General features: G+C 41.5%; 1 protein-coding gene across 3 annotated transcripts in view; it reads left to right on the forward strand.

Annotated features, from left to right (window-relative positions):
- The window catches only part of LOC111635724 (zinc finger protein 585A-like), a 46,560-nt gene that overhangs the window by 6,978 nt on the left and 15,352 nt on the right, over nucleotides 1-24,230 (forward strand). For 2 of the 3 annotated variants that reach the window (XM_023380784.1, XM_023380783.1), the window contains exon 2: nucleotides 2,503-3,619. In XM_023380784.1, coding sequence (XP_023236552.1) covers nucleotides 2,532-3,619 — 1,088 coding nt within the window. In that variant the 5' untranslated portion in view covers nucleotides 2,503-2,531. Of the gene's footprint in view, nucleotides 1-1,196; nucleotides 1,714-2,502; nucleotides 3,620-24,230 lie in introns of those variants that run through there. The other variant, XM_023380785.1, reaches the window with a different exon arrangement.

Raw genomic sequence — 24,230 nt, forward strand, 5'->3', positions numbered from 1 at the left:
AGTCGATAGTGCGCTGGGCAACAACCTAGACAATAGTTTAATTATCGGCCAAGTCCCGGCATTTATCTAAAGATTTGCATTCCGTCCGTCGGACAGAAACCACACCATTTCGTTTTACCGCGGTTCGATCTGGTCCGAAGTGTAAATGCGTCTTGGAAGTGACGAGAGTCCGACGGTATACGACTTTACGCTAACTGCGGTTGGCGCAATCACTTCGTTACAGAGCAAGTCACGTTTATTAATTTCGATTTTGGAACGGTAAATCGACGTTTGTTTATAAATGCATGGGACCGGGAAATGGGTCCCCTTTAGCCGTCGGACCGGCCACTGCCACCTTTTCGTCCATCGCTCCGGGTTCCACAAACTTATACCTGACGCTACCTGACCCGTTTATCCCGGCGCGAGAAAAGCTGGGAAATATTTCTTACAAAAATAGAATAAATAAGACGAACAATAAAGTTGCCTTATATTTACGGAGTGACTGCTAAACATTTTAAACTAATTTACATATATTTAATATTGTAATATACTATCGCTTGCCAGTGTTCGGTCATAAGATCGGAAAGGAGGATAATCTTAAGAAATATCTATCAATATTATAGATTTTTTTTCACGTAAGGTATTTTTATCTATCGGGAGTTCCGGTATTCTTTAGACCTCTTACTATAAACTTCTTAATCAAAAAGGGCTTAAATTTGTAAAGCCGAAATGCATTTTGATAATTTATAAAATATATTATTATTAAATAAGGAATTTTTATCGTCTCCGATTTTGTTTTTATCGTCCTCAAATAGACGGTGGCAATCGAAGCGTATTACCAGAAGATAGTCATATTAAATATACGTGAATTAATTTAAAAATTCCTTAAAAAACTTTTTCTATCGACCTGGCACCCGGTGTCATTGCCGTTCATTGTTTTCCGTATCCAGAAACACTGAACGCAATGCTCGGCCATAAATGTCCACGTCTTAACGGAAGAAAGGGACCGTGGGTTCGGGTCTCCGAACCCACGGTCCCTTTCTTCCGTTAAGACGGCGAGTAAACGTAGGGGAGCGACCAGATCCGGATGGAACCTGCACCATCCGGATCTGGTTGCTCCCCTACGTTTATTCGCCGCCCTCCGGGGCCAGTAGCGCCCACTTCTTCGGGTGGCGTTAGNGTAAGCCCCCATGCCTGTGCCCGAAGCTTCCCTCTTCTTTCTCCCCGTCGGAGTGGTGCGGTTTTTGTGCTTGGGTCCGACTGGCAACGCTTAATAACCGGAAGTTGCCAAATTTCTCCACCAATATCCAACACCCGCCTTCCGGTTAAATCGGCAGTCGACCGACGAATCCGGAGAATCGTTACTTCGTCGTACGGGACCAGTGCGGGCGACGAATCCGGTGGGGTTCCTTTTGCCGTGTATTATACGATTAAAATAAACTTGGGCACATTTTTCTAAGTTTACAAACGGTGGAAACATAAAAAAGGGGGCTGGCCTTTTTGTTCCTGGTCTGGGGCCTTCTGTAGAATGTAGGAGCCATCGGTAATTGCCACCGAGATAGAAAACGGTAGGGGATTTCCCGTTGGACCGAATATTCTTTTCGGTTATAACTGGGCCCGGTTTCTCGTAGAAGGACTTCGGGAGGCGCCCCATTGCCAACCGCCACTAATTCCCGACGTTCCCGGACGTTTCGGCGGCGCGGAGACGATTCCCATCGATTTTCAGTTTTTATCGTAAGTTGCGCCTTAATTTTTGTTAGCTTTTCACGCGATTTGTATGTCCGTCCGTCACCGCGGCGTTTTGCAAATCGGTGGGACGGAATCGAGTTTCGCTTTCGCACTTAGGCCAAACGGCGTGGATGGCGAAAGGGAAAGGACGAAGTATGGGGATCGAGCATGTCTTTGCGGCACTGAGGACGGCCCCCGAGAATTATTGTCGGAAGAGGATGTAGGTGTATAATTATTGATAGTTTTGTCCTTCGGAAATTTAAGTGGAGAAGCGCAGATAAACGAGTGTTTTCCTGGGAAAAAAAAGAACTGGAAAAGTTATTAAATCCCCCTTCGTACTATTTGACTAATTTCCTCGCTGGTTTCAACGTAACGTATTTCGCCGTCCCGAAATAAAGAAATAAAATTGTATTCTATTATTCCTCTTAGCTTAGCACGCGGACCCAGCATCTGGGTCCGCCCGCAAATATTAGTGGAATGGGTTTTCATCGGACGGGCGCTTTTAACCGCCCTACACTGCCAGACTAGATTTGTTAGTTTCGAAAATTGTCGTCGGCCACTTACGCCGGTTAGGCCGTCGGCGTTAGCATTTTACGGTGGTGGATTATAGGCGGGCGGAAGTACGCGGGTCGGCGTCCTCGACTGCAGACGCGAATAAACGTAGGCCTACTGGGAAAATCGATGGCCGCGTAACATTTCGTAAGAAAGGCCCAGAACGATTAACACGTGACGACCTTCTGACATTTCGAGACCTAAAGCGGTCGGGTTTTTTAACGTTTCTTTCTTGTCTTTCAGGCGAAAACTTGCGAAATTTCGATGAAGAGATGAGCGACGGCCGTCCGGAGGTGGAAAAAGAAACCACCGAAGAGTCGACCGGGCCGCAGCGTCCGGCCAGACACGTGTCCAACGGCCACTACGACAAGTGCATCTGCTGCAATCCCCGAGTGGAGTGTTCCTCGCATCGACAGCGACCCGGCCCCAAGCAAGAATGGATTTTCGGCAGCGGACGTCTCAGTTGGGACAACTCTCCGGTGGCCTCGTACAATCCCGAGACCAAGATGTTTCGGTGCGTGGTATGCGGAACGGTAGGGTTCATGTCCAGGATCGCCGAGCATTACCTGGGAACCCACGCCAACGCCAAGGTTTTCCAGTGTCCGCGCTGTCCCTACAGCAGCGCCTGGTCGCGGTGCGTGCGAATGCATCTGTCCAAGCATCACGGAGTCCGAAACGTGCCCACCACGCTGTGGAAAGGAGAGCCCCTGTTGGAAGAGATTCTGAAGATCTTGCAGACCCTCAAAAACGAAACCGAATGTGCCGACAAGGAAACCGCCGACGGCGCCGACAAACGGTACGCCTGCCCCAAATGTCCCTACGCTACCGATCGACGCGATCTGTACGCCAGACACGAGAATATTCATCGGGAAGACAAACCTTTTCACTGTTACGTCTGTTTCAAGATGTTTAACAGGGCCGACCACGTCAAGAAGCACTTTTTCCGCATTCACAAAAATTATCCCTATAACGTTTCGCTAATTCGAAGGCATCCCTCGCGCAGCAGAAGTCTGGTACCTAATCACTGGAGACAGACGCGGGTTCAGAATGGCTATCAGACCCCCGCCTCTTCCTCCGTTCCCGTTCGAGTCCTCCCCGATCAGAAAACGAACAGAAAAAAGGATTTCAAATCTTTCGTGTGTCTGTACTGTCCGTGGAGAGGCGTGGACAGCTGGTGTCTCAGAAGGCATCTCAACACGCACATAAAGCCTTTCGCCTGTTCTCTGTGCGATTACAAAGCCGCCAGGGCCGAACGTCTGTCCACCCACGTCTGGAGACTACACGGAAAATTGGCCTGTCTCAAGTGTTCCTATCTGACCGAAGATAGCGGCATTCTCGAAGACCACGTCAAGGAATATCAGTGAGTACCCTTCTTTTCATTTTCTCTTTTTCCGTTTTAAATGCAAATTACCTTTCCGAGTTTGCGCTTAGAACTCTGTAACAACACATATTTAGTTATTTAGTCCCGTCCACAATTCTAAAATTAGTTTCCGGGTGGTATTTTTATTTTAGAATTTTGATATTTATCTAAAGCCGGATCTTCCCGGGTGGTGGATGGCCGAAAGGTTAGATGGCGGCCTACCGCCGGGAGGATTTGGGATCCAATCCAACCGGTGGAAAATACGCGGAATTTTTCGCCAGTGGTTAAAAGGAGTTAAAAAGGACGAAATCCCGGGTGATGAGAGATCGGTTTTCTAACTTTTTCCGCCTGGCGGTCACTAAGACGTTTTTTTGGGAAGCCCGTTACGGATTCTGCCGGGTCCTGGTGGAATGAGACCGGTCCGACGTATCGCTCCCGAAAAATTCTGCCATTTTCGACCGACGACGAACGGGCTCAAAAGGCAAATGTATTATACGTCATTTTAAAGTCGCTCAATACAGACGGGTGAACGTAGTACGAGTCGGATATTTCGGCCGTAATTACAAATTACACTCGGTCGGCCCGGACGTGTGGGTACTTCTTGAAGCGCTGTTTCATCCGGTGGAAATGTTTTACATTGCATCCGCTATCCGCACTTTTCCCCTGGCCACAGCGGAGCGAAAAACTTTCGTTTGGTTAAGTTAGTTAAGTTATGGAAACGCAACATTTCGGCGATCTGCCTAGGGGATGCCTTCCGGGAGGTCTTTTTAATTGAAACTGGCCCCTATTTAGGCGTTTAGACGTGTAGAAAACCCGGAAAACTTCACGTGGCTAGCCCGTCCGAGCGAGGGGCGAACCCACGACCGAATTTCCAGTGTTCAGGGAATGAAGACCACTTGGCCACTGGTGGGCTACTTTCGTTTGGACGCCAAATACATCCTCCGGGAATAAATATCGGTTTGTAGGAATCCGTTTCTCATAGAGGTGCCCAGGCGGGATCTGTCTACCAGACCGTCTTTCTTTCGGTTCGACACTCGAACTCCGTCGCCAACTTTGGCCAATTCGGCAAAAGTAAAATTCTCGTCGTTTCGAGATCTCGCGTAACCGTTTTCCACCGGACTACGCCCAGTCACCTTACCCTTCCAGCCGTCGCAGTTCGGAGACTGCAAATTTAAATTCTTTTCTTCCGTGTAACGCCAGGAAAGTAAATTTACGAAGAGCGGAATAAATGCTGCCGCCATTCGACTCGTCGTCTGTTTTAAACTACCGGGTGCGGGAAAGAGACGGTGGCCGGGGACAATCGTCCTTTCTGGCGGTGACTGTGTCAGTGGCATAGCGAACATAACTGGCGCCAGGGGCACGACACTTTATTGACACCCCTCCCCCAGAAACAAATTCTTGTTTGTCTTGGAGACCATTTGGCGCCCGGGGCATGCTAGAACCCCTTGCCTCCCTCGCTACGCTAGTAGATTGTGTCACCGCGAAAACAATCGCGCTCCCGAGAAAAATTACCACTCACGTCTGACGAGAATAAGGGAATGTAACCAGCGTGGACAGATCCGGAAAATGGCGGAGGACGTCGATGGGGAAACGACCGTTAATCCCGGGGATACGAAAAACGCCGTAACTGTACCGAGCGAGCCGTAAAGAATGTAGAAATGACCGGCGCAAAATCACTATTACAAATACACTACCTGCCAGAAAATAATTGGATGCCCCTACAAACAGCAACATGCACTGTCCTAATACGCCTCATAGCCATCGCGGATAAATATCAGGTGGGGAAGAAATTCGGCATCGACCGCATTGCAACATGCCACGCATTTCGGAGCTGTCTGATTTCGAGAAAGGTATAATCGTTGGTTATCACAGAAATGGCCGATCCATACGTGACATATCCAGTGAGCTGAAGTACCCAAAATCGACAGTGGGCTACGTGATTCGAAAGTGGAAGCCCCAACTAGGCAGGCTTATTCCGACAACTGGGAGTTAGAGACCAACGGGTGCTGTCCAGAGAAATTCGAAAGAACGGCATCCAACCGATGGACCACATACGTGGGGATTTTCAAATGGCAACTGGGACTGTTGTTTCGATGAATACCATTGTAAGAAAGCCCATCTGCTCGGTTATGATGGACGTGCTGCCGCCCAGAAGCCTTTCATCACCAGAATAAACAGCGCTGCTCGGCTAGCTTGGTGCAAAGAACGTCGGCAATGGACCGTAGAAGAGTGGAAACAGGTTCTCTGAATCGACGAATTCAGGTTCACCCTCTTCCGTTCGGATGATAGGGTCCGGGTTCGGCGTCTGCCTAGAAAACGCCCCCTGCGGGAATGTGTTGTGCCAACAGTGAAGTTCCGCGGAGGTAGACTTACGGTGTAGGGGTGTTTTTCCTGGTATGACCTAGGACCCTTGGTCGGAATCGATGGTAGGCTCAACGCCTACCATCAGGGTGATCAGGCCTGGCCTCCCCTAGGCTCGACATAAAAGAGTCCAAGACACCTAGTTGTTGCGGGGTGTCCGATCGCTTCCTATGATTCAGACATAGTCTCTATCATACCTTGTAGTGCATTTGGCGGAGCAGGGACAGCCTAGATTTGTGTGTATGAGGGAGTAGGCTCAACGCCGATGCCTACTGCGCTATTTTGGATAACCACGTGTTTCTTACGTTGTGGTGGTTGTACGGGTTGAATCCATGTTACTTCCAGGACGATAACGCCAGCTGTCATGTTGCGATGACCAGCATTGCTTGGCATAATGACAATGGGATTAATCCAATGGATTGGCCTGCTCAGAGCCCGGACCTGAACCCTATCGAGCACCTCCGGACGAGTTGGAGTGTCGACTGAAGGGGTGGCCCCACCGCCCGAAACCGGTTAATTAATGAACCCACATGTCTTCTCCAAGCCGAATGGAAGAAAATACGACCGGTCATCATACAAGGATCGGCGGAGAGTATGCCTCGAATGGTCACAGCTGTAATATTCGCACGTGGAGGTTCCACCAACTATTGACGATGAATAAACGTCGTTTTTCTGTTCTATCACAGGTGTCCAATTACTTTCTGGTGTATTGTCAGTATTACTTTCCCGGTTGTTTTATATAGCAGAGGGAAAAATACGTCAATCGATGGAAAAATAACCCCCCCCCGAGACTTTTAAGTTTTTGGATCGCAAGACCTCGAAACGTCGAGCAAAAAATGCCAAAGAATTTGGAGATTTTGCGTTTATAGATGTTTGTGTGTGATTGAACGATTTTGTTGGCCCACTTCCGAGCTGGATAACTCCCGCGCTTTCTGACGAAAATTTCTGAAATTTTGGTGCTGAAAGATGAAGGAGTAGGGATATGGGGGTGCGTGGTAACTCCGGTGCCGTCAGACTTAGACGAAGATTTTACTGGTTATTAGCATTTACAATTTTTATGAAATTCATCTTTTGCCATTTTATGATAATTAATAATATAAAAAGGCTTTAAAATAAAATCTTATAACGGATGGCGCCTCCAGAGCTTAAAGTTTTTTGCCGGGAAAGTTGCTCGAGTCATTGCCGGATGGTTTTTTTATTTTTTAAGTTATTTCTCTGTCAAAACGTGACGGAACGAACTTTATCGAAAATAAATTTTAAAGTTCTAGCATAAAGAGATTTTTAAAAACGATTTTAGTTAACGTTACGGTCTGGAAGTTGGCGGCATTAAGTAATTTGGCCGCCACAAAACGTAAACTTTCTTTACTTCGGTCCGCCATTTTGTTTATAGTACTATAGAGCAGTGGTTCTTAACCTTTTTATACTCGCGGCCCACCAAATATTTCATAATTTTTTTGTGACCCCCATTTTTTCAATAATTTATTTGGTTTCATTGCTTCATCGGAGAGAACTACACCGCATATGAAATTTCTTGAACTTCAACGCTTACGAACCCACATTTGATATAATCACGGTCGTATTTTCTAATTTTAATGTTACTTAATTTTATACCTTCAGTTTTAGGACTTGTGGTTTTTTCCGTTGCATTTTTCACTGTATCATCATCGGAATTTTCACTAGTATTTTCTTTTTTGAAGGTCCTGATCCGCGATTACCTATATTAAAAAATTTTCTAATGTTCCTTTCTGTTTTTTGCTCATTTTTATGGGTTAATTATAAATAAATAAAACTAAACACACAATGTAAGAAAGAAATGTACTATTATTCTATCCAAAGTCGATGCTAAAACTAAACTAAAACTAAAACACCGACAACTTGTAAAGATTTTGCATATCTTTTGCAAAAACACTTAAATTTTCAAAGCTTACTATTTTTCCTAATTATTTTAAAAATTCCAACCATTAATAGTTTCTTAGAATTACTTTCGAATAAAATCAGTACATACTGCGGTGTAAGTAGCATATTTGCATTTATATTTCTTCTGTACTAACAAAGTTGTATATAGGAAGAAAGAAATAAATATAAAAAAAACTAACTTGTAAATACGAAAACTTTATCTTTCTTATTTCACTTTTCAATACGATATTCGGTTATACATTAATTTTCTTTTTATTATATTCTGAAGAAAATTTTGTATAATTTGGCGGCCCCCGGTAAACTTCTTATGGACTCCCAGGGGGACGCGGTCCCCCTGTTAAGAAACACTGCTGTAGAGAACGCCAACGTTGTTCCGTATTGTCATTTCTATCGGTGGCATTTGCAGCCGCAAACTACGTCACTCTCGACCGAGTACAATTCTACATTTTTTCGCCGCCGCCGCAAACGCGCGATGGAATCGAGGCCCGCTTCGGCCTCGACTCCGTGGCATTTAACTCGGTAGACTAATTTGTTGCTTCCGTACGGCTTTATTATCGGAATTCGGCAGTCGATCCTACTCTTTCCGGCGGATGACCGCGCCCATCCTTATTGTGACGTCGAACGGTAGTAACTTACCGCCCGGGCGCGTGGCCGTCGACGAGTTGGGTTTCGGAAGGAAGAGGCGACGACATGCCGGAAACCGGCCTTTAGGCGCGCGAAGAAAACCCGGAAGACCGCGCTCGACCGGCCGCCGCTTTGGCCTCCAAAGTTTCGATTTTCCTAGAAATTTTGCAGTCGGGAGAATAGAAAGAGGGATTTCGGCGTCGTCTTAAGGGCTTCCGGGGCGCGACCGAATCGAGAACGAAGAAGGTCGCACACTCGACAGGAAAAGGGAAGAGTGCGCCGTCCCTGGGTTTCTAGTGCTACGAAATCCAACGGGTGTTCTCCCGTCGGCGAGAAAGACGACGCCCGGTCGGTGGCCGCGCCGCGTCGGACGACCGACGAAAAGGAAAACGTCGGGCGCCGCCGCGCCATCTGTCTCCGACCGACGCAATCGAAGTAACAAAATGGCGGACGGCGGACGCCGAAGCGGGAGAAATGTCGGACGAAAAGCGGTCGATTACGTCGTCGGTAGGAATTCGGACGGGAACGGCAACCCGTAGATCATGAACAAGATCGTCGACTGGAATCCGTTCGCCGTCTGGAACTGGAGAGCTCTCGGCGGACTCGCTTCCAGGTAAATCCTCGCTACCCGCCTTCTTTCTCGCTCGGCGGCCACCCCGAAAATCGACGGTCGTCCGCCCGAAAACGCCGCATTAATTAACGCAAAGGCCGGCCGCGGGACCCGGGCACCGCGCCTCCCCGCTTTTTCCGCCAGGAGGCGTCCTTGGCGGGACAGGGTTTTTGGTCGTTTCTCCCGTCTTCTGCGCTTCCGCTCTCCTCTCGTCCGTCGACGGGCGGAAAACCGGCCGTTTCCTTCGGACGCCTTCTCCTCCGCTTTTTCCGTCCATCCCCCGCCGCCGCGTTCGGGCGTTGCGCCACGTCGGGGACGCCCAACCGACGGACGCAAATCGATCGGCCCGCCGCCGCGGACGGAATTCATTCCGGCCGGAGGCGTTCGGGCCAGTCTCCCTGTCCGGGTGTCGGATGGTGGCTCCGCCTGGCGGCAGACGTAAACTGCTTACCTACGGAAGTTTTGCGGGTGCGCGGTAAACGCGGTTCCGGCCGGAACCGGTAATGGACCGTGCAGCGGAAAGGCCCGCGTCGCGTCTTGGTTCTGCCGTCGGGAAACGTAAACGACGAAATTACCGAAAGAATTCGACTGTATTTAAATCGGCGAAAGAAGGAAATTCGGCAGCGTATTTTAGGGTGAACCAACGACATGGGTGTTTTTTACTCGCGCTCGGGCGCTACAAATACCCGTAAATTTAGAACGGAGACGAAAGCTGTCCCGACGTACTCGGTGGCACGACGTTTTATAATTCGCACGAAACGGATCTACCGGCGAACGGACGGGGGAAGAAATGACGGAGGAGGAAATAAATATTTGGGCCTCAGTTTCTTTTTCCGACCCGGTACGATGGAAACGCGATGAAAATTATAAGTGGATAATTTTTAATTGTTTTCGGTAGATTGGACTGGCGGCCTACTGTAAAAACTATTAAAAACCCGGGCAAATACGGACGCTGTATGGAAATGGCAGTTTGGGAACAAAAGGGTACGGCGTAAACGAAGTGATAAATAAAATGCCGAAGTGGGACGGTTTGCCATTTAGCCCATCCCGGCCGGGGGCCTTTTTCCGATCGATAAATCCGACCGACGCGGTCAATTGTCCGTCTCGTTCCCGCTGCGCCGCTTTCCATTTTCTCTTTCGTAAGACAAACAACGCTAGGAAAATTCCAATTTAACTTTTTACCAATTTTCCGATAACTGGCACCGCTTTCGCCGACGGTGTTAATTCTATCCCTGTTTTTTCCCCGTCCTACGTCGGTTACCCGTCTTTTTCCGCCGGACTTTGGCTCTCTGCACGTTTGCCGCCAAATAATAATACTACTGTATTGCCGTATGAAAAGTAAGAGTTCCGGAAACGGCGGGTCGATTTATAAACCGCCTTTTAAACAACCAAGTAAACTAATTAATCTTTTAGTAAATCGTTTTCCGTTCTTCCGGATGCGCCTTTTTCTAAAAACGAACCGGAAACGGGTAATTTAGGGACGGAACGGTTTTTCCTTTCGCCGGTGGCGGGCGCCCGGCTGGGTTTCGTCGACGTTTGTAACGTCCGAACAGGGTCTGGTTTCTCGTAAAAGACTTCCCGAGAGGCACTCCCCGCGGCAACGGCCTACGTGTCGCCTTGCCGTAAATAAATAAACCTAACCGCCCGCAAAGTATCGACGTCGATCGAGGAATGGAAACGGAAGTGCGGAAGAAAGTTTTACTCCGTCTTCCGGTGGCGTCCTTAACGACGAAATCCGTCGAGTCCGGGCGTAATTTGCGTAATGGAAATTTCCGGTTGTTTTTTTTTTTTGTCCATTTCGATCGAAGTTTACGGCCGGGTTTTCGAGTTCCGCTCCCGCCCATCCGTTTATCGACGGTAAATTGCATTTTGGGTTCCGCCCGCCTCGGTACTGGGCCGACTCTTTCGGTGCTCGACCGAAAGAATCGGCCTAGGGAATAATGTCGGTTTTCGGGTGTGGGAGACGATCGCGGAAGCGAAAGTCGCTTTGCCGGGTAGATTGTTAATACGGGTACGGAGTGTTGCGGAAAAAGAAACGCGAAGTGCGCGGTGCACTTTCTTAGACGTCCTACATGGCAGCATCCAGCGACCGCGGGCGCAAAGAATCTTTGTACGCGCTTCCAACTCGCGACGACTTCTGTCCAGAGTGGACGCGTGTTGTTTACAAGATGGCGGAGAGAAGACTTCGTCGAACGCTACTATGGAAAATATGACAAGCGTTAAAACAGTAAATTTGAAACGTATATTTATATTAATTAAATTATCCACAACCGTGAGGCAGATAATAGTGAGGGCTATCATCTGCCTCACGGTTGTAGATAATTTAATTAATATAATTATATCAAGGGCTAGAAGCAACTTTTGTAATAATTTCGTTGAAAGGTATATGTTATCGCTACTTAGATACACAACAAATATAAAGAAACTTTATAGAATAATAAGTTAAAAAAAGTTTTATTTTTGAAACGTTACATTTATTTATACAAAATCAGAAATTATTAAATTATGTAAAAGATTATTAATTAAAGTACATACAACATATATACACAGTTTATTTATCATTCTGTTATTATTTATCTACATAGTCGGCCATTTTCTTCTTTGGAAGCTCGAGCAGTGGAAGCAGCAATCAAACTTGCTTGGTGCATCAACAAAGCGTGCAACAAAGCTGCTTCCTGCATGCGCGTGTAGAAGTGTCATCTGATGATCGCTGCATGCTAAACGCAGTTACTCCAGACGCGCACATTTGCTTGAATCAGTTTGTCCGCTCTGCTTTGAAGTGCATTCACACCTGCGGTTGCTAGACACTGCCATGTAGGATGTAGCCTTACGTATCTTTGCAGGGCCGTGCCATGCTATGATGCAGTGATGCGGCCGCATCAGGCGGCATAAGCAGCAAAATCAAAATATTATTTGAACCATTCAGTAATTAAAAATTTTTACACAATGCTTTCCTATATTGATCTATGTTATTTCAATATTGATGTATACTATTAATGATTTATTGCACGCCTCTGCTTAAGTGCTTTTGGTACCCTTTGGTTTCGGTTTATGATGCAAATTAGTGTTGTAACGAATAGTATATTCGGCCTCAGGCCAAATACCGAATAGCCGAATATTCGGCCAAACTATTCGGCTCGATTAACGCACGTATGAAAATTGGCGCGCAAACCGCATTATGGCAAGGATCCTGCTCTCTATTGGCCCGCTGTCACTATGTTTTGCCAATCGCATTAATTCTTGGCAGTTGTAGCAGACACCNATGTAAAAGATTATTAATTAAAGTACATACAACATATATACACAGTTTATTTATCATTCTGTTTTTATTTATCTACAAAGTCAGCCATTTTCTTCTTTGGAAGCTCGAGCAGTGGAAGTGGCAATCAAACTTGCTTGGTGCATCAACAAAGCGTGCAACAAAGCTGCTTCCTGCATGCACGTGTAGAAGTGTCATGTGGTGATCACTGCATGCTAAACGCGGTTACTCCAGACGCACACATTTGCTTGAATCAGTTTGTCCGCTCTGCTTTGAAGTGCATTCACACCTGCGGTTGCTGGACACTGCCATGTAGGACATAGCCTTACGTATCTTTGCAGGGCCGTGCCGTGCTATGATGCAGTGATGCAGCTGCATCAGGCGGCACCGTTAGGGGGCGGCATAAGCAGCGAAATCAAAATATTATTTGAACCATTCAATAATTAAAAATTTTTACACAACGCTTTTCTATATTGATCTATGTTATTTCAATATTGATGTATACTATTAATGATTTATTGCACGCCTCTGCTTAAGTGCTTTCGGTACCCTTTGGTTTCAGTTTATGGTGCAAATTAGTGTTGTAACGAATAGTATATTCAGCCTCAGGCTGAATACCGAATAGCCGAATATTCGGCCAAACTATTCGGCTCGATTAACGCACATACGAAAATTGGCGCGCAAACCGCATTATGGCAAGGATCCTGCTCTCTATTGGCACGCTGTCACTACGCTTTGCCAATTGCGTTAATTCTTGGCAGTTGTAGCAGACAGACAAGAGTGTCATGGAAGTATGTGATAAATGATGATATGTGGATAACAACGAAATGACCTACACGTGTAAATAACGGAAAAAGAACAGAGAAGGACCGCAAAGTGAAAATGTGAAAATAAATATGAAATTGGGTCGATAACATAATCGAACAAGTCGAGGCAGCTTATTGGCACAAAATTCGCGGCCGTCAATGCCAAACAATTGTTGTCATAGACTTCAGAAAGCTAAATGCTTGTAATGTACGCCCGTGCACGCTAAGTGTACGGGTGAAAGCCTGGGGCTGTTCGGGCTATCAAGCTGTCTCGAATCTATGAAATCATAACTGTGACTTATATCAACGTCCTATCTGCCTCTTTTCTCCATTATCACCAGGCTGAGTTACATAATTGTAAAATGGGAACTCTAGGACGGAAAAGTGACGAATCGAAAGAATCGTGACCGCGTATTATGACGTATGCACAGGCATACGTGGATTAGAGCGATAGAGGAAAGAGAAAGGGAGGAGCAAAGACGAGCGCTTAAAAAGAAGGATAGGCAGGGTTAGACCCTCAGATGTGCGAGGATTCTCCAACGATAGACGTTTACGTGTGCTGATCTTTGTAATTATAAATTGTNAATCATAACTGTGACTTATATCAACGTCCTATCTGTCTCTTTTCTCCGTTATCACCAGGCTGAGTCACGTAATTGTAAAATGGGAACTCTAGGACAAAAAGTGACGAATCGAAAGTATCGTGAGTGCGTATTATGATGTATGCACAGGCATACATGGATTAGAGCGATAGAGGAAAGAGAAAGGGAGGAGCAAAGGCGAGCGCTTAAAAAGAAGGATAGGCAGGGTCAGACCCTCAAATGTGCAAGGATTCTCCAATGATAGACGTGTACGTGTGCTGATCTTTGTAATTATAAATTGTGAATACATGTGGCTAATATTATTTTCTTTTTTATTTTGTGCATGTTACAAGTTATAAATAAATATAAACAAACAGCACTAACTCGATAACATTAAACCTAAATACCAAAATGATTAATTTGCTGTGTTTTTGTTATTTATTACTCCTGTTTTTAGGTATTCGGTACTCGGCCGAATAGTGAAAAATAGGCCGAATAGTAACCGAATATTCGTTACATCACTAGTGCAAATGCATTGTTGGAGAGCAGCAGTCAAAAGGCTTTTGACAAGACAGTGCAAAGCTATTGTATTTGTTTGTAATATACCGTGCAATTCTCCTAAAAGCTGAGGCAGCAATTATCATAAAAGACAATTGCATGTGTAACGTGTTGTAGTTCTGCTTTGACCTTAAATTATTGACAAAATTTGGTTTTAACGTTAGTTTGTCTCTATAAGTAGCGAGTGGCTGTGCTGTGTTTAAATCAGTGAATCAGATATATATCTGTATCAGTATAATATTTTTGCATTTTTTATAATTAAGTTTTTTGTGTTTAAAAAGTAGATCAAGTAAGAGAATTATTATTTTTTACAGCTATTTTAGTTACTTATTATCATTGAAAAGGATTATGTTACAATAAGAACTCGAATTAAAAAATAGCATTTGCATGAACTGGGTATATATCAGGTGCAGAACATGTGCTTGTGTGTGATAGAGAGTTATTTAGGTAATATTGGAGTACTTTTAAATTCTGTATGTGATAGAGTTGCTTAGGAAATACATTTGCTACTTTTGCATTTGTTATTTTTTGCTCTATTTTTACTAAATTTATATACGTTGAAGTGGAGACAATACAATGACAAGTTAAGGAAAGGCATATGTCTTTCCTTAACATGTCATTGTATTGTAGGCTGCTAGCTGTCAATTTGACAGATATTTGTTACCTCTTTACTAGCAGATGAGCCTGGCATTGCACGGGCAAAAAATAACGATAGCGAAGATTAAGATTTTTAGATTATACTGATTTTACCCGTTTTCACCGGATGCAAGAATTAGGTCTCCCTCTTCCGAGATTAATTAGAGAATTTTTACATAATCTGAAAATATGTTTGATTTTCTGCAAAAACGCAAAAAACTGCATCTAAAATAGTACAGTAAAGCAGAGTTCTTTAAGATAATCTTTAACCTTGTCCCTCTCTCCTGCAGGGATAATTTCCAAAAATTCCTTCTTAGTGTGCATTCTCAAGGTGTATTCTACTAAAACGCAGTCAAAAATGCAAAAAATTGATTAAAATCATTATTGAATTTTAATAGAATAAAATCTTTAGTATTCAAAAAGAATTTTTATTTAATTATTTTGTATCCGAACATTGTTGTAGCCCTGAGAATTTTATTATTAACACTTCCTATCTCTGTAGCTAGTGGGGAAAGAAATTTTTCCAAATTAAGATTGATAAAACACTACTCAAGAAGTTCAATAAGCCAAACAAAACTTAGAAATCTATCATTAATTTCTATTGAATCTACATTGGCTGCCACTCTAGATTACGATTCCCTAATTAACGAATTTGCTAAAGTTAAAGTTAGAAGGGTAAAACTGTAGTAGATTCTTGTAGTTGATACTTGATATCATTATTTTAAAGAAATTTTTATTTTCAAAATAAAAATAATAATTGTACAATTTGTGCAGTTTTTTTAAATCACAACCGAAGGTATTTTAAAGAAAAACATTTAAGGGGTGGCATTTTGAAGACTTGAATCGCACTGAGAAAATCTACAGCATGGCCCTGTATCTTTGGCACCATGTTTGGCCGCGCCGGCGGACTCCCATCTTGCAGCCAGTTGGGGATCGGCTAAGGAGAGTTTCAATGTGCAGAGAACGGCCACTTTCATTCCCATATACATTTCGTTGTCCCATGGCATAATTGATAGAATAGACTCGGAATCTTTCGGCCCATGTCGGTTAAACAGCTTCAATAACCTAATGTAATTTTGTGTAGTCTGTGTTTAAAAGGCGATTTGAAACAGAGTGCGGGTTACCTGCCCATTTTAAATTGGAACTACAACCTTTCAGTCTGGTTTCTCTTCTTCTAAAGTCGTGCGCAGTTTTTGGAGAATGTGAAACTCGCTACAAAGATTTTTTCTGAAACCACAAAAGAACTGGTTTGCCTCCCGTTTGGTTCTTCTTTGTTCGTCTTTATGTTCGATCCATGCTTTAATTAATGATATTAAACACTTTTGTTGAAATTTGTATCTTCGAAAGCCATAAATTTCTAGTAGTCATTGTCCGTCCATGTTGTTTCTGAGGAATTTAACGGCCAAGTGAAACTCATTCACTTTTTTGTCATTATAGAGTAAACTTTTATTGGTAAACATAAAATTATGCATGTTTAACATTGTTTACTGCCAGTCGATGCGATTTGACCTGTGCCAATTATGTAATTTTATATCCTCTGCCTGCAAAATTTTGTGGTAACCGTATTGTATGTCATTTCTTACTGTCCGAAAGTCTGAGAAACATTTCTCAGATTATATTTTATTGCTTGGTTTCCCAGTGACGTATTTATAGTAGTTTCTCGTTACTTGTGTTCGCAGATACATTCCAGTGATTCGTTTTGCCTCGTCGTATATAATTCCATAATGGTTGCTGGAAATGAAAATAAATTTTCTTATTTGATCTATACAATACAATAACATATTTTATGGGAAAAAACAAATTGTGAACATGTTAAGACAATAGCCCTAACTTCACTGTGACATGTTTTACTTTCCCAGCAGTTATGCATACGTAACAAGGAAAGTACTGTATTGCAATGTGTCAAATTTGACTCTCCGAGTTTTTTTGCAAATCTTCACATTTTGAGACCTCCTGAATCTAAAAAAGGCAAAAAATTCTGTGTGTGTGTTAGCGTCTATTTTGCTTAATATCTCAGGATGGGGTAAAGATTAAGACACGAAATTTGGCATGATGGCTTGCATATGATGGGCATGGATGCTATTAAATTTTGGTGGTAAAAGGTCAAGAGAGTGGGGAGATAGATAGAAGGGTCATTTATCTCCAGAGGCATGGAACTTGAAAATTTTATTCATTACTAACATTTATACTATTTTATAAACCTCACCACTACCTCAAAATAAAGCTTTTTGCCATTGTATAGTAATTAAAAATATAAAAAGTTTTATAACAAAATCTGATAACAGATGACACCACACACAATTTTATTTTTTGCTTAATAATATAAAGATTTTTGTTCTTAGCAAAAGTTCATAATAGCCGGGAAAGTTACGCAACTCTAGTTGTTGGATTTATTTTGTTTTGGTGCGACATTACTTTCTGCTCTTTTCTTAAGAAAATTTAAGTTGGAGGTGACGTTGGTATAATTTTGTTTCATTTTCTTTATTTTCTAAACTCTACAATGAGAAATTAATTTTGTATCAATTAAAATGACATTTGTATAAAATATTTAATAACTTGTGACTTAAAAGACAATAGTAAAATTAATTTGTCTAACATTTTCTAAACAGTAATTGAATGAACAAAACTGAATTTTAGTATTCAGTTAGATTTCCGATCCACGAATTTATCTATCTATCATATTTATTTATTTTATTTATTCTTGAATTCAAAGTAATTACTTCCCTAAACAAGAATACCTGAGATAAAAACAAAGATAACAAATACAATAAAAGTTACAATAAAAAACAACAGGTAATGGAAAGTAAAAATAAATGGAATATAAAAACTAACACATTAAATAAATCATAAAATAAGGTTCAAATAAATTATCATGTAAGTAAACATATTTTTTGAACAAGTTGTCTGCTGAAGGATAAAAATATATATTTTACCAAATTGCTTCGTTTATGTTTCATTTATCAAATAATAATAATAATAATCACTCTCCCGTGGTCACCACCTGGTCGTGGTGGGAGAGCCCAGTAATTTTACTGAACCATAGAGCAGTGCAGGCTGGAGCACAAGCTCCTGGTAGGGACACCTATGCCAGTAAGGTCTATGGGGAGAAATGAAGCTAAGAGTGACCACACCCACAATCTGTGGAGATTTTTATCATTGTAGTAACCAGGTCTAACTGTGATACCGGCTCGGATGTCACCTGGGTTAAAAAGGTCTTCATTCATGAGTTAGGCAGAGGCTCACGTTCGAAAAATAGGCTCCAGTCTCCCTTGGTTACTGGTGGCGAAAGCAGCGCCAGCCCAAGCTACTGCAATGCCCTCAACAGATGTGAGGAATCAACTTAGCCTTGGTGTTTCTGTGGCAATGCATCCACAGACCACAAAGGCTGGAAAACCACGCCAACGGATGAAATGGACATCAGAAATGAATGAGTTTATCATCCGTACTTACTACACCATCACAAGACTCGAAACAAACATGACAGCATGCAGACAACAACTACACCATATTCACACAACAATATCCTCACCTCACTGTCACCGAACAAAGGGTTGTTGATCAGAAGAGAACAATTATACACAACAATCTTATCCCACAAACAACACTTGAACTTATCAAACAACAGGTTGCTGATCAAATACATCAACAGACAGAAACATGTAACATTAATGAAGATCACATAACCTGTCAGGATAATCCAGCAACAAGCATTGATAATAGTACACATACAACAACTACCATTAATGATACTACAGACACTTCCTCATCCATCACTGATAACGTAGATATAGATTTAGTTAATACACTCTCACTTATATTTCAGGAAACACTCACTTAATATACAGGCACAGATCCCACACAAAGACCACGAATACCGAAAATCAACACGTCAAAGATAGTAGGAAAAACACTAAATTATGTAAACACTCACTTACTACCAAACTACATTCATTCAATTTCTACACTTTCAGACATTCATACATTAGTTTATGCTGGGGCAGTCACAGTAGTAACACACCATGGACTGAAAATACAATCACAGACAGACATACACAAAACACAATTCTATCACAAGCCTGCCTGGCAGAGAAGAATAGAAACACAAATAAATGACATTAGACAGCAATTAGGCAGGCTGACACAATACACTAAAAACAACATTTTTTTTTCATATCCACTTTTTTTCCTTTTTGTTAAGTAGGCTATAGGCAGCATTCTTAATTGCACTTTTTATGTTTTCCCAGTGTTTCTCTATAGAGGGTATGTCTTTATCTTGAATTTTTTTTGTAACCACTTCACTGAAATGTTGCCTAACCTTGCATATTTTCAGCTTGTCAAGGTTGTAATGCAGCTTCTTCTTTTTGACGTTTTTTGTAATTTCCTTTAAGTGAATGGTGCACCTGGCATGGAGTAAATTATGATCAGTGTAGCAGTTGGCTGAAGGCCTTGTTTTAACATTGAGAATTGAGTTTCTGTATTGTTTGTTGATCAGGATGAAGTCTATTTGACTTCGTACTATTCTGTTTTCTATGTCTTGAGGACTTTTCCATGTGTACAGTCTTTGTGGATGTTGTTTGAACCACATGTTTGTGATATATAGGTCATGGCGTTCTGCAAATTCAAGAAGCATATCTCCACGTTCATTTCTTTCGCATAGTTGCCTACTGTGTCAGTTACTCTGCCGTTTCCAACTTTGGCATTGAAGTCTCCTATTATTATTTTGACATCTCCTCTCTTTGCAAGTCTGAGTGTCTTCTCAAGCTATTCATAGAATTTGTTTATGACTTCTTTTGGGATGGCTTCTGTTGGTACGTACACTTGAATAATGCTTATAGCCATGGGGGTACGATGCTATGCGCAGGAAAAGAATGTGATCTGATATTGCTGCTACTCCATCGACAGCTTTCGTGATGTCTTTCCTGATGAGCATTCCGATTTTGTGTCAATCTCCTCCAGAGAAAAAAAGTCATAGGTGTCATTGTTTTTTATCCAACCACTTTTGGGCCATTTTGTCTCACTGACACCGAGGATGTCCATCTTCAGTTCTTTGACTTCTAATACGAGGTTATGTAATTTGTCTTTGGCATACAGCGTTCTTACATTCCACGTGCCTATGTTGTTTATGTTCCATGTGATGATTTTTGGAGTATTGTTTATTCTTTGGCTTCCAGTAGTCGATTTGTTGCATATAGCCTGGTCACTCACTGGTATGCACCCAGTAGCATACTTCTCACCATCTGACCTGGACTTAGAATGGCGCTGGTGGCCAGTCGGATTGCATGGCAGACTAGACACATGTTGAAATGAGATCATGAGGATTGTATATATGTTTGTATACTAGGAATAGGTAATGTGGTGGTTTCCCATTGCCTTCCACATCACAGAACTGGAACCAGTTTTGATCGATGCGATCTTGCTTCCAGCTTCCTGGACACAAGCCTTTCTGACGAATAGTGAGTACTGGCCTTGCTGCTTCCCAAGACCAGGGACATTTTTCGATGTCCAGTCTAGATCCGTCATGTTTTATGTTAACAGTGGCACCTCGAGTAAGATGTGGTTTTTCACCACGCATGAGCAGTCTTGGCAAGAGAGAGGCTGACGGACTAAGTAGTCTGTAATCACTTCTTGTGCCCTAGATGTGGTGAGGACCAGTTGTTGGTCAACCCAAACTAAAGGTACTACCTCTCCTGTCATCTTTAGCCATTATGAATGTGCTATTTTCCATACTTGATTTCCATAAGTTTATCTTCTTCATAAATGCATGAATTTTATCATACAAAATTAATATGTTCGTGTTCCGCCTTGCAAGGGCATATTCAGCCGATTGCAGATACAGAGTTTATGTTAAACGATGTTTATCAACAGAATGGCCTACAGACGTTGGCTGGCTGAACCATGGTTTAAAATGCGTTGCAAAGACGACGATCGTCTATTTCTGACCATTCTCTAAATGAACTTTGGCAAAACATTAGCTCTTACTTACTTTGCTATTACTCCCCTGTTTTAGGAGTTGTTCAGCCAATCGGGTTATTTGTTTGTGACGTCAGAAATGGTTGCCAGCTATATTCTGAAAGCTTCCAGAAATAAAATCTTAAGGCCATCAAAACCATTGTTCGGCAATTAATGACAAAATTTTTCCATTTCAATATTTAATTTTGTTGCCAATACAGTTTAAAATATGAACAAATCCATATTTAGAAAATTTATAACGAATTCGAAATTTGTCTTCGGAATAGATTTTTAAGGAATTATTTTGACATCTTATTACTGTCGCCCTTCGTAACTGTCAAAATGAATAATTTTAAATATTTTATTATTAATATTACATTTTTTTATATCTATAAACAGATTTCTGTAATTATTAAAATTGTCTTGTTTGTTTAACAGTACAATGACTCTGAAATGCATTAACATTATATAACCAACATGATACTCGAATTGTAAATAAATGCATCTGATTTAAATTAATTGAAGTTTTAAGTCTTCACCCATTTGAATACCAAATTGGAACATTTAAAACAAATTTAAAGTATTTAATTTTGTTGTTTTTGCTCCAAGCAATTAATTAATGAATAATTTTGTCGATTCGTACCGTTTACAACATTTATCAAGGAACGATATCTGTTTTTATCTAAACTTTTCCACGAACAAAGCTACCACTTGAATTGAAAAGCCCTCTAAACCTGCTGTCAAGTGAGTCTAGAAAATAGGTCGAATAACTTGTTTCTAATCGCTGTCTACATTGTGGCAGGTGAAAAACACCATCTCTGTAATGAAATTTTTCTGAACAACGGTCTACCCGATCTGTAAACTGCCGTCGGTCTCTAAACGTTGTCTCTGCAATTGGCTGATTCAGTTCATTTAGTTTCTTGAATATGTCTGACAAATAACACAATTTGCAAACCCAAGTTTCATTGTGGAAGAGATTAGAAAAATTGAACTTTGTTTCTGATAAAAATATCATTATTATCTCATCTTTCAACCGTATTAGTCATTTTAAGGCCCATCCTTTTGACAACCACCTTACTTCTGTATGTAGTAAAAGTTGTTCATAATCCACTCCCATATATATCCTTACATAAATTTGCAAACAAATGACTATTAAGTGCTCAACATATTATGAAAATGTATGGCATCATTTAAGACCACATTCAGATCTGGTGGTATTTTTTTAGCTACTAATGCTTCTTGGTGAATGATACAATGGGTAAAAATGATATGTCCATTTGTAATAGATTTAACTTTTGCTAGAAATTCGACATGTTGTCCCTTCATCACTGCTGCACTGTCAGAACATACACCAATACAATTATTCCAGTCTAATCCTTCTTCCTTGAAAAAAATCATTAATTTGTAAAAAATATCTTCACCTGTTGTACGATTGTTCATTGGCCAACAAAACAGTTAATCTTCAAATATATTAAAAGTGGAGATATATTGAACATAGATAAATAACTTTAAAATAAATAACTTTAGCTCAACCAAGAGTTGAGCTAAAGTTGTAATATCTGTCGATTCATCCAGCTCAATTGCAAATTTTGGACTTTCTTTAATTCTTTGTATAAGTTGCTGAAACTGATCACAGCTAATTTCTGAAATCCTTGTAGTATCATTGGAGAGAGGAATTTTCTGCAATTCATCTGCATCCTTTTTTCAATGAATGGTTTCTGCAATTTGTACTGCAGTAGGTAAAACAAAGTTCTTCTCCAATTGTATGAGATTTTTAGCCTTTGCTATTAGATATGATGCTTGATAAGATGCTAAAAGATATTTTTCCTGAGTAAAGGCATACTTTTCCAACAAACATTTGCTTTGATTTAATGACTTTAATAAACTATGAACTTTGAAAATGTTCTATAGGTGTTTTTGAATAAGCAGGATGTTTCATGTTGAAATGCCTCAGTAATTTTGAAGGCTTTATGCTTTCAGCCATAAAAATACCATTACATAATAAGCATAAAGGTAGTTGTTCATCATGTGTACCAGCAGAAAATTTTAATCCATATTGTAAATATGATTCATTATATGTTCTCTTTTTTTTATGAGCTGGTCCCGATGCTGGTTTCATTTCTGTTTTTTTACTGCTTCCCACCTCAGCAAGATCTTTTGCATCTACACTTGTAACTTTCCTCCAACCATTTAAGCATATTTAAGCAATAATATTCTAAAATAAATTTAAATGTTTTAAAAATAAATTTAAAATTTTTAAATAATTATTAACACTCGCATTACAGCTATCTNAGACCACATTCAGATCTGGTGGTATTTTTTTAGCTACTAATGCTTCTTGGTGAATGATACAATGGGTAAAAATGATATGTCCATTTGTAATAGATTTAATAAATGCTGCCCCTTCATCACTGCTGCACTTTCAGAACATACACCAATACAGTTATTCCTTCTTCCTTGAAAAAATCATTAATTTGTAAAAAATATCTTCACCTGTACGATTGTTCATTGGCCAACAAAACAGTTAATCTTCATATATATTAAAAGTGGAGATATATTGAACATAGACCAAGAGTTGAGCTAAAGTTGTAATATCTGTCGATTCATTCAGCTGAATTGCAAATTTTGGACTTTCTTTAATTCTTTGTATAAGTTGCTGAAACTGATCACAGCTAATTTCTGAAATCCTTGTAGTAACTGTATCATTGGAGAGAGGAATTTTCTGCAATTCATCTGCATCCTTTTTTCAATGAATGGTTTCTGCAATTTGTACTGCATTAGGTAAAACAAAGTTCTTCTCCAATTGTATGAGATTTTTAGCCTTTGATATTAGATATGATGCTTGGTAAGATGCTAAAAGATATTTTTCCTGAGTAAAGGCATACTTTTCTAACAAACATTTGCTTTGATTTAATGACTTTAATAAACTATGAACTTTGAAAATGTTCTATAGGTTTTTTGGTTAATGTCCAGATACGTGGACCGTCATGGCGGCACTTCCTGTTTCAGCCTCGAAACCAGACGGTTTGCAGACGACGTGTCACGTGACGACGCGAGCGAACGGCGGCGGCTGTCATGGCGCCTCATCGCTGATTCCAGCAAAGAAAAGGAAACAGTAGGGACGCACGTTCTAACCTAACCTAACCTATTCTAATAATATAATTGGTAATAATTATGCTAATTTATTAGAATAGGTTAGGTTAGGTTAGAACGTGCGTCGGTGCGTCACGTGACACGTCTGCAAACCGTCTGGTTTCGAGGCTGAAACAGGAAGTGCCGCCATGACGGTCCACGTATCTGGACATTAACC

The sequence above is a fragment of the Centruroides sculpturatus genome, unplaced genomic scaffold (assembly GCF_000671375.1).
Source record: "Centruroides sculpturatus isolate CEXI.00-Female unplaced genomic scaffold, Cexi_2.0 scaffold1034, whole genome shotgun sequence".
Taxonomy (NCBI): domain Eukaryota; kingdom Metazoa; phylum Arthropoda; class Arachnida; order Scorpiones; family Buthidae; genus Centruroides; species Centruroides sculpturatus.